Raw genomic sequence first — 18895 nt, forward strand, 5'->3', positions numbered from 1 at the left:
TCGCAACTTGGACAGATATCTTTAACCCCTACACCGGTACTTGGTTCACAAGAGCAGAGCTGGTAGCCAAATACGACTGCAGAACCCCAGAACTAGACCTAATACAAAGCAGAACAATCCAATGGAATACCCAGGAAATCTGGAGAATCAGTAGACCCCCCAACTTCAACATCCTGGCCCTTCGCTGGTTAAAGAATAAACCCCTCCTACCCATTCCTTTTCTTGAAAAGTCCCCCCCTATTCAGGTTACTCTGAACCGCAGATGGAACATAGCCTGGGACAGGAAAAGATGGTACAGCTGCCTCAAGGAGCTGTGGAGTCCACACATAGAACCCAAGAAATCTTGTCTCGCATGGTTGATTGCATACAGAGCCATCTGGACCCAGTGCAAGGCAGCCAAGTTCAACATTGCCACAGACCAATGTTCTAGATGTGGCCTTCCTGAGGATGATCTACACATTTTTATACACTGCAATCACATCTCAGAATCCTACAAAGAGTTGCATGCAGTTATTCTAAGATGGGGGAAAGATGTAAACTGGAAGAATACAATTCTAGGAGAAAACATAGGATGCTCTACATCTCTTTGGAATGCAATAAGGTGTGAGTACCTATGGCATGCATGGCTGCAGAGGTTAGCTGTCACTTTTGATAACCCTGAAATTAAGGGCCCTCCTCTAGCTGTTTGCTTAACCACAACATGCATCAGATACTGGAACAACCAAACACAAGCCCTATTCAAGCTAGAGAAGAGGCTGTTGAATAAATTACAAAAGAGGAAATCAGATTACACATTGGAACTACTTGAAAAAACCAGAGACAAGATCATCCTAATCCTCTCACAAGACAGAGCATTAATAGAAGCTATCAGAAGGATGCAGTAAACAAACCTAACTCTCCCCCTCACAGGAGAAGAGGAGATACATCAGACATGCAGACATTAAGAATCAACCAAGAGAAGCTAAAAAAGGAAGCTAGGGCAAAGTGACATGTCGGCTACATAGAGACACTGTTGGCCTGTCCACCAGGAATTCTGGAGAGGCCCACGCATCTCGGCAAATCATCTCAGGATAGTCCACAACCGCATGGCCACCGATCTGCCATAGTCATCGAAAGCAGAGCCCCAAATCAAGAAGAGTCCTGTACCAGCCTCAGCTACCTCTTCTGTGCACCTGCAAAGAAGGGAAAAGATTCAGTGCAGAGGAATCCTGAATTATCTTAACCGTCCCCGAGAGAGGAAGGCGTCCTGGTGGTCCAAGATGAAAGATCAAAGGGCCCATAAGGGCTCCTACCAAAGGTTCGAAATCAATCAGCCAAAAGGGTGAGGAAACTACATGCCCCCCAGAGTTAGTCCCCTTCTTCTGCCAAGGGGCTCCGCCACCTAGACTCAAGATCAAGAAAGAAAAGAAGCAGCTCAGAAGGACTGCCGTCCAGAGGCCTGTCGAGGGAGCCTGCAAAACAGATAAAAGTACCAGCACCATCCTCCCCCCGTTTGGAGAAGCGTGGTCCGAGCCAGAACTGCCCGTGCTGGAAGAGACAAAGGAGGAAGTGCCAATCAGCAAGATGAAGCTCCCTTGCAAGCCTCACCCGGCGACCAGAGTGAGAAAAGGAGCCGGCGGCTAGGAACACCAGAGAAAGAAGGGAGTTCGATCCTCAAGTGGAAGAAGGAGGAGAGGTGAGAGGAAACTCATCACCAGCAAGGCCGTAGAACGATCAGGCTCCAGGTTGGAGGGCTCGCCATGCAAAGATACCACCGCGAGGCGTCAGCATTTCAGACCACTCCTTTTCTCCGCTCCCACGCGTCGCACATGCTTTCACGTGCACTGTGTGTGCCAATTGGCCAGACTGAATCAGCAGCCAACACGTGGCCATTGTAACATCGGATTCCTCCTTTTTCTATAATTCAACTGCCTTTTTTTGAAAAAAAGAAAAGAAAATTAGTAATTTTTTTCCTTTGAAAATAAAAAATTGCTCTTTTTAAAGAACCCAATGCCTGGGCCTTTGACGACTTCAAGCTTGCTGCTTTACTATTTAGTCTTTCTCTGTGGAGTCTGGAGTCTGCCGCGTGCGTCGCGCTGGAGTCTACGTCCCAACGTCAACTCCATTTGCGCAACATGGAGAGACTCTCTCTGCTGAAGACTGAGACGCTGCCACTCTCTCTCAAACACTGGCGTGCTGCATGCTCTAGGCTTTAGCGTGGCCTTGCTAGTCGCCCCGCTCGGCGCCCTCTATGAGTCTGCGACGCTACGTCCCAACGGGCCAGAAACTTACTCGAGCAAGAACAGAATGTTCTGCAGCGTGCGCTAGCGCTATCTAAGTGTGTACACTATTCTGCAAGCGTGAACACTGTTCTGCAGCATGCTCTAGCACTATCTCTGACTGTGTACACTGTTCTCCAGCAGCTTGCTCTAGCGCTATCTCTGGAGTCTGAGTGTGTCTAGCGTGTCCGCCTCCCAAATGCCAGGCCCTTTCAGACTCGAGAGCTAGCCTCTCTCCTCTCCACCGGGCGCCACCACGTTGGGCAAGTTACACTGTACAGGTATATAATATATTGTATATAATATTATATATATTGTATATATTATATACAATATATTGTATATAATATTATATATATTGTATATAATATATAATATTACTACTTACGTGTATATTGTCTGCCCCGGGCCCCCATCGTAGGTGTCTTTTAAAGGGGAGGAAAAACACGCAATGTCTACCACCCGCGACGACCGGCCTGCAAGGCTGCCAGCGGCGGCGGCGAGCCCTCTCCGCCAGCATTGTGTCCGCCCCCATTGTGTTCATCATCTATGTGTCCACCCCCATCGTGTTCATCACCTATGTGTCCACCCCCATCGTGTTCGTCACCTATGTGTCCTCTAAAGGGGAGAAAAAGCACGTAATCTGCTGTGGTTGTGGGTATGGCAGTGAGCGGCGCTTGCACCCATCTCTACTACAAATGAGCGTAGACTCTAGAGATGATGCTTACACATGCTACATCAGTCCATGTTTGCTGATGCATGTGCCAGTTCATTTGAGTCATGGCCCATGGATGATGGGTTATTTATCTTTAATTGATAAATGTGTTTAATTAGTGAGCTTTAACTCATGGGTTTCCTTAACTACAGAGATTTACCTTGGGTTTGCTAAATCATTTTAGTTTCTTTTGCAGCATTCCAAATGAAATGATATTTGTGGTAGATCGGGGCTAGCACCGCAATGGTTATGGATGGCAAGCATTTTTCTTTTTGTCTTGATGATCCACATGGTATCTTGATGCATGATTATTGATAATGTTGGTAATGTGTGCATTGTGTACATGCCTTTTGCTGATTGTGGATTCTGATAGATGTATGTGATGTGCAAGACTTAGTAGCTGAATATTGGAATATTTTTGAAACTTAAATATTGGTGAGGAATCATGCATGGTAAACAGAAAACACTCCTTAATGTTGGGTTCACAAAAACCCCTAAGCCTTCATTCAAACATAAAAAATGTGTGAGTAGTGTTGATACTAATGAAGTGGAAGAAGAGATTAATGAAAATGTGAGTGCAGAAGAGAAAACTAGAATCCGAAAAGCAAGGAGAAGTTGGATAGAAGCATGGGGGGTTGTTTTTGAGTGGGCTTATTTTGATAGACAAAGTGGAAGAGTGTTTTGCACTATTTGTCAAAAGCAAAAAAATAGCAAGAGTGAATATAGGACTACTAGTTCAATCAATGTACAATTGAGTGCCATTAAACAAAATGCTGATTCTAGAACACATAAGTTTGCTGCATATGCTCAAGCATTAGGGAAAAAGGTAGCTCATTTTGGGGCCTTTTACGGTTTGAAAAAATAAGCTCTCAACCAATGAACAGAAGGCCAACGTAACGTTGGAAATTCACAAAAATAAGAGAAAATAGATAAAAGAAACAATATTTTATGTAGGTACAAGCGTGCTACATTAATGTGGAGATTGGTTTTTTATTCTCACAAGATCTTTGGATATGAAGATAGAATCTAGTCTGACATTTTCTCTGACAAGGGCCTTCCCGCTTCCACCTTCCTTTGAACTTTGAAATGTTGTGCTGCCTTTCCTTCGAAAGGTCTACCATTCTATACCACTGCCTCATTGTGCAGCAGCCTCTTCTTTTCCAAAACTACTCCCTTAATCCTGTTTGGCTTAGAGTAAGATGTTTCTTATCAACTGTCTGTCTGCCCACTTTCTCTTTCTTGAAACTTCACTTTGTTATCTTGTTTACATTACTTTGTTGTGGTTACAGATTCACAAGGTCTCCATGGTGAATAAAAACTATGGCCGTTCTTGTGGAAGACGCTTTGTGGATGATAATGCTATGAAGGCAGAATTATACCACACATCCTTACCCCGTCGACTTGCTTCTTCTATTTCTTCGGTAGAGAATTCAAGTACAGTCAAAACGGAAGGAACTTGGGAAAGGTTTAGTGTTTCGAAAGGAGCATGGGTGCTCATGCAACCTAGCAAAAGAAAGAGACCCCAGACAAAAAACATTTTCTTGACATCATGGAAGGGAAGAGTACGAGATTTTAAAATCACCAGAGGGAAGATATCGGTGAAAGAAGTTTTGATTCAGCATGTGTACATGCATAAAGAACTTGTCTTGCGAGACTATCCAAATGATCTTCCGCAACACAGGCCTAATTGTATATTTTTCTATTGTGGTTTTGTTCTTTATGAGGTGTATGGATTTTTAAGATAAAGCTTTCTTTCTTTGCTTATTGACATTCTTGTGTTATTTTATTTCAGATTTATACCCTTCATCATATGAGACGTAGCAAAACATCGATTGTATTCTGGGATTTATAGATGTTTTGCATGGATCGATAGGAGAGCAACAATACCCAGGTCGATGTGCAATAGAGCTAGCTCAATCCGGTATATTTTTTACTGATCATTTTTATCAGTTGCTGGACAATGCAAACACACATGGTGTATTAAGAAAACAAGACCTTCCGGCATGGAATTCAGTGGATTGGCCTCTCCTACATTTTAGTGTTACAGAGGCATATAGGGCCAAGATTTTCAAAGAAGTACAGAAAGCTCTGAGGCCCAATATTGCCACAAGAATAATAAAAATTTCTTTATGCATGCCTCTCACAGTTTTTGTAGACTTGTTTAATACCTTTCCAGTGAAGGTTTCAAAAACAATGTTCACAGTTAAAGCAACAAGTCTGGCATGCATGCCACAATTTTTGGATAAAGGTTGGGATAAGAAGACATGTAGTTCAGTGTTTTGTGAGGTTGTCCAACCTTCTATGCAAGTGAAGTACATGGTTGCATCACAAAATTTCATTTTTTCTTTTTATTATAAGCGTAGTCGAATGCTAGGTACAAAACTAGTCCCAATGGATCAAGATGAAGATTCTTTTGGTGCAAAAAATAAACTTCTTGATATTGATGTTGTTGAGAATGGTGATGTGCTAGTCAATATCTCATTAAGACAATGTTGCTCCCTAGCTCAATTGCGCAATGACATTCTATTTGAGACAGAAGGTTCTATTTCAAAGGACTTTTTATTTATCTACAACAATAAGAAGGTATACCATGTGACTTATCCTAGTCTCATTAAGCACTGCTATTTCAAAGGACTTTTTATTTATCTACAACAATAAGAAGGTATACCATGTGACTTATCCTAGTCTCATTAAGCACTGCTATTAGTTTACTTTACCCTATTGTTTCATATTACTTTTTTGCAGGTGCTCAAAAGAAGAGAGAGTTCAATAAAATGCAAAGACATTGAAAATTTAAAAATTGAGATAACATACACTCCATAAACAAAGGTATTATATTCAATAAAGTAAAATTCTGTACAGAAGTGTTTAATTATATATGTAGAACATATTCTTGACAACAATTTTCTATTTATCTACAGGCTGATCTAGAGGCTGCTCTACATGGTCCAAGCTCACCGTATCATCTTTATTTGGAGAATCTATTTTTTGCTGCTCCATCCTGTCGTGTACAGTCTCTTGATGCTGCTCCATTGTCTCCTCTACTGCCCCTAGAGCATCTGTTTGCTGCTGCTCCATCATCTCCTCAATAACATCAGCAGCAGCAGCAGCAGGTCCTTGTTCTTGTGGCTTCTCCTCATCAGCACTAGGTCCTTGTTCCTGTGGCACCACATCTACATCATCTGTGTCATCAAGGTGTATGACACCTTCTCGGACTTTAGAGCTCTCACCCAACTCGACAGTAGCTGGTACAATAGGTTTGGGGGAGGCATACTTCAAAAACTTCCAAATTATATCAGCTCTGAAACTGTATACATAGTTCGAGCTAAAGCTATCTTCTCTCATCTGCAATGAGATATGATGATTTAGAACACTTTGTACCAATATCAAATTTTTTGAAGCTAAATGAAAATTATTTTTTCTTACAAGCTCTGGCTGTCCTATCTCAAAATAGTTTGAAAGTATATATTTGGCACTAATCAGCACTCTCCAGCCGCAGCTACTTGAATCATCTTGTTGTGGTGTCTGGATAGTTGGAAAGATATGTTAGAAACTGTTAATATCTGAACAAAATAAAATTATTCAATAAGTTCAAAGGCATAGCATGAAATAGACATCAGTAGAGGGAACAACTTTCTACCTCTAAATCTATTGGCTCTATTGAATCCAAAAGATTGACATTAGGAGGACAGTGATCCAATGCATTCTAATACAACTGAAATACATATAATTCAGTTAGTGTGCATTAAATCCAAATAATGAAGTTTAAAGTTAAAAATAGCACACAAACCACTTACAATTTGACCTCTCTGTGTGTGTTTCTAAGAGAGTTAAATAAAAAGCATTGCTTCTGCTGGATGTCAATAGAAGCAAAGCTCCAGTGGTCACTGCAAAAGGAAAAAAGCGTTAAGAAATCAAAGGCTACAAGAGTTCTCAATCTTGAAGAAAAATCCCAAAAGAAGCAGTCACCCACATACTTGTTATGGTATGGAAGTAGCAAAATATCAACATGATCAAAATCACAGTGTCTGGACCAATTGAAAATATCCATGGGAGTTTCCTTTGGATCTCTTAACTTGAAGGAAATTGCAGGATCAATAATATGAACTGTATGCTGTACAGCATGGTTCAGCCAGCTTCTCATCATGCTACAATGGACAAAACAATAATTAGGGTAAGGTGTAAAGGAGGAGGTACAATAAGGATTGTTTTGTAAACAAATGTAAAATAAAAGACACTTACTAGAGCATTGCAAGAATGATAGTATCTGAGCAATACTCATTCTTATGACCAATGCTGCCAAGCATGGTTTTGTCAAGTCAAAATTATTCTCTGAAGTTTCATCTTCAATATGGACAACTATGTTAGGGCCCAGCTCCTGCAACCTTCTCTGTATCTGCAGCTCCATCTGTACAGTCTCCACATCTATAGCAGATTTGGATTCTTCTATTTGCTTCTTCAGTGACTCCTTGTGCGCTTTTGCCGCACAGGTCGTGGCTGGGGACTTGCCAGACACCGTAGCGGCGAGCCACGAATGGCTGCAAGCATACAACCAGGGAAGGAAGCTCAAACAGAATGCAAAGGGTGTGTCACTCACCGCTCAACTGCCGCCTTGAAGGATTCCCGTGTCGCAGTAGTGAAGAAGGAGCCGCCGTCGCCGCTCTACCGCCTCTCCGCCACCGTGCACAGTGCTCGATCGCTCTCTCACTCACTCTCTCTCTCTCTCTCTCTCACACGCAAGAGAAGGAAACCAAGGAGATAAGGCAAGAGCACTCTTGTATTCACAACACATGAGAATGAGGATTTTAGGGTTACATTTGGCTCTTATAGGTGACTTGGCCGTTCACACTTGGGCGCCCATACATGGCCAGCCGATCCTAACCCTTATCCTACTGATATTCAAGGTGCGCCTCTCATCGACGATCACCCAATCCCTTCATCCTTAACATATGGTGCCGACAAGCCCGGCCCATGACTCAGAATATTTAAATTAATGACGTAAAACATAGTACGTCTCAATGTCCGTCATAGGTTAACATGCCCCCCTTCCTGATGTAGATTCCATCCTCGGAAGCTATGGTATGGTATGCTCGAGAGGGTTGTTGTTGACCGTCTGCAAAACAGGGAAGTAGAGTGAAAGTATGCTTGAATTCAAAAGACATAAAGTGTATAAATTCAAGCATGTTAGACCACAATGGATGTTGCTATGAGAACTTAGTTTAAGGGTCACATGAATGAGCTAGTGTAGCAAATTAACAGGAGTTTAAAATTATTGAAAGTAAATCAAGAGTAAGCAAGGTGTCAAAGGTTAATCAAGGTTTATAACTGGCCTAAGTCAAGGAAAATAACCAAGCTTAATAAATAAACACATGACCACACTGTGTCTACTCTAAGAACAAGTTAATACCACAAGCCTAGGGAAACAAGAAACATGAGAGTTACAGGAGCTTTTTGCCTCTCTTTTTTTTTTTTGTGCACGTGACAATTTTTACACACAATGGCGACCTTCCTAAGGCAAAACTAACATCGATCCTGGTACCATGTTTAACACAAGGCATTATCCAGGAATCTATTAGCTCACTTTAGGCAAGGCTACCCCCTACCAACCAAGGCATCGGTCTGGAGTAGAATACTCCTCGCCTACCAAGTATCAATAAGGCGATAGGCCAACAATAAAGCACATCATAGACTTGTATTGCCATTTATTGTAGGCTTTTTTTTAAAATCTATTTCTTTTGATCTTCGCTCCTGAACTATAATTTGTCTTGCATCCTTTCGACAAAGGGGTAATAGCTATGTCCTAGAGGTCAACACACACATGGCCAGGTGTCAAACATTAAGATGGTTTGACCCTAGACCTAAGACAATCGTATTCCAAGGTTAACTAAAGACGTCATGCTGCCTAGGAATATTTCCAATAAAGTTAAGCTCATTAATGATTTACACTAGCATGCAAGCAACTTCAAAAACTAAGTAGTACATTGACAATTTCCATGTGGTCATGCATTATAGTTTATGCAATTAATTGAACAGTAAAAACGAAAGAGAATGGGTATGGAAGAATTACACCTGTAATTGGAGATCTCCTTGATTTGACGAGACAGCTTGCAATTTGATGTAGATATATTTTGATGAACGTTGCAGCAGTCTCAGGACTTGAAAGCGAACCCACCTCAAACTTTTCAACCTCTACAATCAACTAACAAGCACTATACCTCGAGAGGCACATCAGTGTGAAAATTTCAAGACTTGTTTAAGGAATCTAAACTAGAAAAAACTTGAAAGCACTAACCTACCTACGGGGATGGTCAAAAAGCGAGCCAAGAGCAGCGAGCACAAAGCAATGAGTAGAGCTCATATTCTTGTGAAAGTGAGCAGGTAGGGGCATGGTATGATGTTACGCGAGCATGAAATGTTAAAGAGAAGAGTGGAACCACAGTGCAATTCTATAGCAATCAAACAAAGAAGACATGAAATGTTCTAAAATGACCATTGCAATAATTTTTTTTTCGAACCAATGGTGCAGATACAAAAAATCACTATTAAACCCATATTGCTTGGCTCGCTAAAAAGATGTTGAATCTATAGTATTCACAATGTTGGAGGGCCATTAGCAAACAAAAGACAATAGACAGGAAAATTTATAAAATAACCAAAACATTTCCAAAACAATAACTAATAAACTCGTACTACGGTTCAGCTGGTATGACATGACCCCCATACATATTTCAACTAAAGTGGGTTGCAGGTTCCTAAAGCTGTTGAGGATGACTTCTAATAGACTTAGTTAGCATGTCTTTTACAATTCTCTCAGAAATACAAACTTGATGAATATGCATATTGTTGTTCACATCCTGTCCAAGAATCATTAAGAACACAAAGTATATGTGCTTGCATGCAAGATATGGTCTTTTCTTGGCCACTCTGTCTCTGAACTCCACACATGAACACATTGGATTCTTCTGAATAGTGACCTCTATCAGAGGTGTGTCTTGGCTCCCATTGGTCAATGGATTAATACTAAATGTTTCCTTTACCCCTTCTATATGTATATGGCTGCCTACAACTTCTGCATGCATATCTAAGGTCGCAGTGATTTGACCAAATGCAGCCTTTGAAATTCCTCGTCGATATGGAAATTGTTTTACCTCCTTGTTTGTCTTGCCAGTGCCTTTTGCAACCTCCTTTTCTAGAAAAAACTCAAGAGGAATACCAATGTCATATCCTGCTCTAATAAGCTTGCAGGCTTCTTTCACTTGTAACTTGGTACCTTTAGCAATGGGCCAAACACAAGGGACATCCTCTGGTGGATGTAATATTGTCTTTGTAATTTTCCAAGTGTGCCTAACATCTGTATTACAAAAATAGCAATACTTCTCCTTTTTCCAGAAGGATAGTTGACAATCACTCCAAAAACAAGGACTGACATCACCCCCTCGCAACCTTGAGCTACACTTTTTCCCCGATGCCCAGTGGTTGCACTCAACTCGATTCACTTTGTATCATGCACATCACTTTCAAGGCTCTCTAAAACTTTGCATTGCTCATCGACCTCTATTGACCTCTCTCTTGTCACATAGTTAAACTCAGGCCTATGGCTAGAGTTGCCAAAGTTTTCTTCTGTCGAGTCGTGTAGTGGCCTTTTGGCTCGAATAGTTTTATTCTCACCCTTGAATTTTACCCTATTTGAAAACATAGGGGTCCCCGCCACCACTGCATCATCCACTGCTCGTGAGGTAGCTATTGGGGATGGACTTGCTTTCTGTCGAGAAAGAGCTCTCTCAACCAAAAGCTCCAATATAGGCCCACAACCTGTGTATTTTCCTTCCAAGAAAGCCAGTTGTCTGGCACATTGGAAGTAAGCATTGATTAGATCTGTCACACAAGCATCATAAAGACTAATCTTTTGCCTATACCCCTCCCCTGCCAACCATCTTGCATGCTTGGTCTCTGACATATTTGTCCTTGGGACAAGAGAATTGACAATAGGCTCTCCATCCTACAAGAGAGTGGTAGAAATTGATTAAAAACAATGCAGTGCACATAAGTAGGAGGCACACAATAATAGAATGAATAATCTCTTACAAACATTACCTTTAAAATGAAATGACCCCATCGACTAACCCTATAGTGCCACCAACTCAACCAGCTAAGAAGCTTAGGGATGTTTCTATCAGCTGCCTTGCCAGTTGCCCACCATGCTCGTATCCTGCGAAATTGCTGAAGGGCACTTTCTTTGTTTGGGGCAGTCCTCCACTTCTCACACATCTCCCGGTGCTTTTCTTGATGTGGGCTATAGATGTACCTTTGCGTGTGGACACGAAGGTTGTCTTCCCAATGCCATAAACATGACCTTTCCCTTTAAATCATCTCCTTTCCGTCGTTGAAGACACGTCTCAGTGCATTCCAGTTAGCGCCAGCCTCATCCGCCATAAACCCAAAAAAATTTGCTACCTTCCCTGTGTGCTCCACCATTACCAAATTCATATTTTCCCAAAACATGACTTGAGCATCCTCATCCTCTTCTCTAAATTCACAAGTTGCTATTGTCAATAGCTCACCAATCCTGCATGCCACAAATGGAAACAGAGTTATATTAAAGACACAAATTAAGCAATGCTCTCTACCGCTTGTAACTTACATGTGGTCATAAACATGTGCTCCCATTGTATGCCATCCCCAGTATCCACTCGTCGATGCACATGATCAAAGCAGACCCATGCTTGATTAAGATCCCCATTACCATCCTTGTCCATTCGCCGAACAATGTCAATCCCAGAACCAGGTCCAGTAGTAGACATCTTAAAGATAAAGCAACGCTCAGTAGTAGTGGTGGCTTGCAATGGAAATCGAGAACCATGGAAGAACTCAAAATGGCATGTTCTTTTTAGATTAAGAATGGCTTCATATCCTTCACCCAGAGGCCGTGTTGTTTTTCGTGTTTGCATTACCATCTGCTTCACCCTGCATTCATAAAGCATACTTAGTGTATTAAATATGATAATTGCATACTATTCTTTGCTAAATTGCACTTCCTACGTAATTTTTGACATTTATCAAACTTTGCAACTCTTGCGACATCTCCTGTAGCTCCCTCTCTGTCATGAATTCTCCTTGTGCCTTGTCATCATCAGTGAATGCTCTTAGAACCACCTCCCTTGCCACAATCATTTGTACCTTTCTGGGCCCAGCGTTGTGGTCGATGCCCACTGCACGTGCTACAAAGGCCTTGATATTTCGTATCGATGCTTGGCACATTCCCTTGGAAACCATGTGTGTATGTTTGCCATAATGAATAAATAGTCTGCTGTGCATTGATTCTTTTGGCATAAAATAATAGACACAAGCAGGACATTCTTTAAGACACATTGGCACATGCTTGCAGAAAAAACACTCAAGGTTCCCGAAGCTCCCAATTGCTAAATTCCCATATTTTGGAGATTTTATCAGCTGCCCATTCCAGTGGAGTTTGTTTGGTTGATTCATACGTGTCCTAAAGGAGCAGTGCTCATTCATGCACTGGAAGGTTCCCCCCGCAGAAGCTCTTCCTAAGAACAAAAGTTTTATTGGCCCTAGTTTGCGTTTGTGGCTTTGTCCAAATGTTGCCCTCGTATTTTTGCTCCATCCCTTCCATACCTTTCCCACCTTCAAGCTCATATGTACTGAACTCTGGGTACACCTTGGGAAGCTCTTTTACCTTGTCTTTGTAATCACAATCATGGATTAAAGTGTGCAAGACATCAGTAGGAGGTAACATGCGGATTATTTGAAAGCAAGAGACCGCAGTATCAAACTGAACATCTTCCTCTTCCAAATGTTGAAAGCACTTTTCCACAGGAGAGACCTCTATCTCCTCTTGCAATGACCCATGTGCTTGGACATTGATTTCTTCTATATCTTCAGTGTCCAAGTCACTGCAAAGCACAATGCTCTCTAATTCAATGCACAATGCAAAACAAAAAATGTCAAAGTCAAAGTTAATGCCACTTACATTGGAGTACTCTTTTGAGAACCGGGAGGAAATATAGTTGAGGGGCCTTGTTCTCGGGTCTCAAAATAATTCTCTGATTTGGCAATATATACAGAGGACAATGAATGCTCCACGATGAAATATGCCTCGTCTCCAATCCCTGCATACAAGTGTAAAGGACAAATGGGCTCATACTCTCCTCCAATTTCAAGTAAGGCCTCCACATTTATCCCACCAATAGTTCCAAGCTTCGGATCATGTTGATTGACACAAGACATTTGCCATTCGAGAAGGGGACTCGGATGCATGCACCCATTGTAGAATGGAGGAAAACACGAGCCTCCCTGCATAATGCAATCACAACAACAATTAAGGAATTTACATTGAATATTAGCCAAAAATATTTTAATACTAGATGTTCTTGCTCTAATCAATAGCATATACTAGCCATAATACAATTTTACCAGGCTCATTTTAAGACTATGGGTAGAAGCAAATAAAAATATTTATTGCAAAAACAGTCATAATGAAGGGTATCAAAAAGAGTACATGTAAATATGTATATATGTTTGTGTGTGTGTGTGTGTATGTATACACACACACGCACACACACACACACACACATATTTGCTTTGTGTTAGTTCTTGCGCTTTTTCATAATCTCCTGTTAGATTTCAAAAACTCTACCAGTTGGATGCCATAGCATAACTGTGCTATAGATTTAAAAAAATCGAAAAAATATTGACCAAACCCTTAAATTTTAGTGTTGAAATTCATTAGTGTTAGGATAAAAAAATTTGTCCAGTGCCTAACTTAGGGTTTTTAGTAGTCGGCTACTTCTTATGAAGCAATTACTTAAGGCTTTTAGTCGTCCTCCGCACAGAAGCATCTTCCCTCGAACACACACGCAGAGAAGCGATCATGAAGCATTATACGTCTCCCCAGCAAAGAAACGCTAATCTCATGCGCAGGGCCCTCTCCCCACTCCAATCTTTCTCCCCAACAAAGAGACACAGAAAGGTATCATCATCCATGAATTTGTGCTATTTTGCCTGAATGAATTTGTGCGCTCAGCGCACAAAATAATAGGATGTTTTGCTGCTGCCACACTCCACACACAGTAGTATGAGATGTGCGGCGTTACTTCTTGCTATTTTTCTTGAATGAATTTGTGCGCTCAGCGCACAAAATAATAGGATGTTTTGCTGCCGCCACACTCCACACACAGTATGAGATGTGCGGCGTTACTTCTTGCTATTTTTCTTGAATTAATTTGTGCGCTCAGCGCACAAAATAATAGGATGTTTTGCTGCTGAGCATTGAAAAAATCATCACGATTTTGAGTTCGTTTCAAGCTTCGGGGGCGCTGCCCCTGACTCCCCCGCCAAGGGGGGCCTAAATGGCTGCCGGCCGGCCCCCCTTGGATCCCCCCGGCGGGCAGAAATTTGGAGAGAGTAGTGTAAGAACATGCTATCTATATGGTGCTGTCTCAAACACATTGCATAGACTGTCTCTCTTACTACTGTCTATATTATGCAGACTTTGAGTATACAAGAAGCTCAAAAAACTCACATTTGATGTCTTCTTGGTTGAGAAACAGCTCACACAGTCGAGAGAGGAGACCAGCAAACATGTGCATCTAAAGAACAATAGCACAAAAAGAAAAAAGTTTGTCCTTAAAAAAGTGTTGGATTGCAAAATATCACTTCTAAAGTTTATTAGTACTCAATATTGAATGCCTTCAGATTTAGACTACCGAATCTTTATATATTTTCCAATAAATTTGAATGCCTTGAATTGAACACCTGAAAAGGGCTCCGTAAATATTTTCCAATGAAGATTTTTTTAAAATATTCAATACGGCTTTGAATGCCTTGGAATTTGGGCCAAAGCACTCCATATGATAATCTCAAAGATATTCTGTTCGTTAATGAGTTGGCCATTTTGTTGGATAGTGAATGTGCCACCTTTGTTTGATGATTGTGTTGCAGTACTGAATTTAATCTCTTTAGTGAATGTGCCACCTTTTCTTTAAGTTTGTGTCGTATTACTGAATTTGCTGTTAAAATAATCAATTAGTTATACAATACGAGTAGAATACTATTTGAAGATTTGTTCTTGTATTTTTGCATGGCTATCTGGTTTTCAAATGAGTTCGAGTCATTTCACTAGAGCATCTTGCTTGAAAGGTTCTTGTTGTGCAAAAATGGATGAGTTACGCGGAAAAAGAGTGTGCAGGTTGGCCCAGGTGAGAGCTCAACGAGACACACAAGGAGGCAAGCTGATTTTTCCAGCACTTTGGAGCAAGCCGCCTCCTCAAACCCTACTACGGAGCATGCAGTACATATCATAGATGACACTAACCTGGAGGTGGATATGGATAGGCAGCATCTACATAGTGATGAAAGAAATGAGGAGGATGGACAAAATGTAGTGGGGGCAATTGAGGAAAATAAAGGTGATCAAAATGAGGGTGAGAATACTCAAGGTGGTGATAATGAGGATGAAGGTGAGAATACTGAGGATACTGGGAGAGAGATAGAGGGGGAAGAGAACACACATCCACTAGAGGATCAAGAAGAAACAATTGTCACAACCCAAACTAAAGGAACCAAGCAGAAAAAAAATAAGGTTGATATTTTTGGGAAGATTCTTGAGACATCTACTCCACAAGCCTTTTTAGATAGGATAGGAGTCAAATTTAGGTCTCCACCTCCACGTGTTCCTCTCTGTAGGATGATCTAGACGGAGGCAATCCGAAAGGTTTCTCCCTCAACAACAGATAAGTCAAAAACTCGAAGCTTCAAAAAACTAGGTGGGTACATTGAGAGCATGGGAGCTTTCACAGTATCAATTATGGACTTGGAAGGGGAGGAGACACCATTGACACAAGAGAGGGAGGAATCTTGGGATGAGCATTGGAGGACTGTGAATCAACAGTTTGAGGAAACTCTTGCACTTGACCCCGATTGGGGTCCATACTTGAGCCGAAAAATGGTGCATATTCTTGATGGTAATAATCGACACAATGCTTGGATGGACTGCATTTCTACAGGTGAGTTCTCATTGGGATGTTATAGTTTCTTATGCTTCTTTGTCCTTCCTAATTTTGTGTTTTATTACAGGGTTTCAAGGAGATTTGTCCATGCATTGTTGTGTTCTCTGTAAATTTTATGTGTTCGAGCGGAGGGATGTGGGTGAGCTTTTGTTTTCATTGTCCAGGTTGAACAAGTAAGTTAATTTGTTAACAGAGTCTCCTTCTATGTCAAGTAAGTTGTTTGTACTCAAGAATATTAACATATTTTTTCTTTGTTTTGTAGGACGCATGATTATGCATTTGTGCCAACCACATTTGGTGATCGTCTATTTCAACTAAGAAGATTGGGAGAGTCCGACCTAACAACTCTCATGGCACATTTGGACAATGAGGACAAGCTGTGGGTTGAGAGAGAGATGCAGAGTGCATCTACCAGAGGAAGGCCTAGTTGGCTTCATTTGCCAATCCAGATTATGACTTGGCTCTTGTTCAAAGACGAGATGGAGCAAAAAATTGATGACGCATCAAATGGACCACTTGCCGAGTCTGCTAGGGAGAATGTGACTCGAAAGGTAGAAGTTCTCTACAGAGGAAAAACATCAAAATATGCAAGGATTGCTGATCCCTCCAATGGTGAGGCCTTTTGGTGTGCGGTGCTCTCCCTCCCATGGCACGCGTCAACCAATCATGTGGCCACAGAGGAAAAGCTCAATATGATAGGTTCTGCTTGCATCAGAGACACAGATAAGGCTCACATTGTCAAGCTATTGGACAACTCTCAGGCTACAGTGCGATCACTTCAGGGTATGCCAAATGATAAGACAAAGGTTAGGGAATGGCTACACATGTACTCCTACTGGCTTCAGATCATGGAGCTAGGTTTGAGAATCCAAAATGATATTAAAAATGCCGATCGAGTCAGGTTGCCAGGTGAGACGATTCACCTCTTTTGTTGTTCTATGCAGAAGAAAGTACTTCAAAAGGGCTTTCAAAGTGCACGAAGGAGGCATAAAATTTAGCCATGATATTGACCATCAACCAGGCCTACAAAGTGCTGCACGTTTATAGGTTTTCCTACAACATAACCCAGATATTCCTTGTTAAAAAACATGCATGCTTCTTTCTGTGTGTTGTTTTATCATTTGGGCTTTGGCTTGCAGATGGTTGCTTTCTGAAATTGAGGAGCACCAATTGGATATTTTACCCCCTCTCGCTAGTGTGTGGCTTTGTGTTGACAATCAATCTTATATGTATGCCGATTTGAAGCTTGGAAGAGTAAGTGATTGAATTTGTCATTTTGAATCCATGATTAAGAAACATGTTCATATTGAGGGTGAGTTGTGTTTACCCATATTTGTCATTGAACAGGCCATGTCAAGCATAGAGTCTCGTTTCTGCCCGTGGTGGTTGGACCTTGAAAGAAACCATGTGCCTGAGGAGGAGCTTGATCTGTATCGCCAACATAAGTCTATATTGGAGCTTCGTAGCCAGCAAATTGATCATAATGAGGCCACATCCACATCACATGCAACATCGATTGCATCGGCTTCTTTTCGTAAGTCATTGCCAGTGAATTTAGGGAGGGAAATAGTGAATCGTGCATTGGAGGTGAATCGAGCAATGGAAGCAAATAAGGAGCAGAGTCAACAACAGACATCCAATAGTAGTGCAGGCGGGATACAAACAACTGACATCATAACCAAGACATTGCAAGCTCCAGGTATGTGAGCTTCCTACCTCATCTCTATTGTGATCCGATTGTTTTGACTTAAGACTATGTGTGTTAAATGTCAAAAACCTGTCTATAGGAACCATTTATGCCTTCAATGTCAGTATTGAGGACCTTGCAGCTACTTTTGTGAACATGGAGGATGCATTGGGAAAGCAAGTGCTTGATGCCATGAATGTTATTTGCACAGTAGGGAATGTCAAGAGTAGAGGGTCCGATTACTGTGTGGAGTTGATATTTGCAGACTTCCCCTCAAATATCATCATTGGAGGTTGTGTTGCAAACAAGGTTCCATATTGGAATAAGATTGGGGATGGCATGTATGACTCTACTTTTAAAGTTGTTGATTCTTGTCTCTCGGATCGAGGCTTCTTTACATGCCTTTACACTATGGAAGAAGGAGTGACCATTGAGCAGGTTGCACAGAGCGTTGGGTTTGGCATTTATTATAGACAGGTTGTGAGGTGTACTCCACCTATTGGGAAGAAGATGGGGCAAATGATTACTACCCAGGTATTGGTGTTGTTCTCTTTGGGGCTGTCATTTGTGCAAATCTTCTTTGTCCCATTTAAGGTGAAAATGCATGAACAACCAATGTGTCTTTGCTTGTAGGTCACTTGTCTAATATTGACTGTTTTTGTTCGCTCAACATCTCCTACAAGCTTTGTGATGCATGGGGATCAACTAAGGGATTTGGCATTGGGTGATGATCTTGATGTAGGGCAAGATCTTATCTTTGACATGTATGTATATGCATTCAAACCAAGATAGAATTTAAAATGATTTTCGGTGATCTTTATGGCATATGGTTAATGGTTTGTGTGCGTTTTCAAGAGTGCCATCGGAGGATCTGGTGAAGAGAAAGGGTAGACCATGGTGGGGCGGTTGTCAGAGAGGTCAGCGGCTTAGCAAATACATCGTCTCCGTCTTCAGTCGTCCTGGGGACACGATTTTGGATTTGTTTGCGCACTCGAACTCTTGGGCTAGTGGCAGCATTTATGGATCGCAATGTCATAATGTTAGACAAGGATGAGCGGATCTATGATCACCTGTTAGAACCATACTCAGCAAAGGTATGCATGTTGAAAAGATAAATATGTTAGTAGAGAATAATTTTGTATTGATAAAGCTTATTTTCTTTTCTTTGTGTCTCTTGCAGTTATGAGGATCACATGTCTACATCAAA

The 18895-nt window shown here is 41.4% G+C and overlaps 1 protein-coding gene across 1 annotated transcript; it reads left to right on the forward strand.

The window, feature by feature from the left end:
* Positions 1 to 17118: 17118 nt before the first annotated feature.
* On the forward strand, positions 17119 to 17708 carry LOC147638989 (uncharacterized). Its single transcript, XM_086793136.1, has 2 exons — positions 17119 to 17255; positions 17349 to 17708. The coding sequence occupies exons 1-2, from the start codon at positions 17229 to 17231 to the stop codon at positions 17706 to 17708; spliced, it is 387 nt and encodes a 128-aa protein (XP_086649262.1). The 5' UTR covers positions 17119 to 17228.
* Positions 17709 to 18895: the final 1187 nt, after the last annotated feature.

The sequence above is a fragment of the Cibotium barometz genome, chromosome 4 (genome assembly GCF_041138505.1).
Source record: "Cibotium barometz isolate CiBa-2024 chromosome 4, ASM4113850v1, whole genome shotgun sequence".
NCBI classification, from domain to species: domain Eukaryota; kingdom Viridiplantae; phylum Streptophyta; class Polypodiopsida; order Cyatheales; family Cibotiaceae; genus Cibotium; species Cibotium barometz.

Bases quoted from the DNA above. Each gene is read 5' to 3' on its own strand.
- LOC147638989 (XM_086793136.1), top strand. From the start codon at position 17,229: ATGTATGCCGATTTGAAGCTTGGAAGA. The intron at 17,256-17,348 runs GTAAGTGATTGA...GTCATTGAACAG, and splicing joins CCGATTTGAAGCTTGGAAGA to GCCATGTCAAGCATAGAGTC.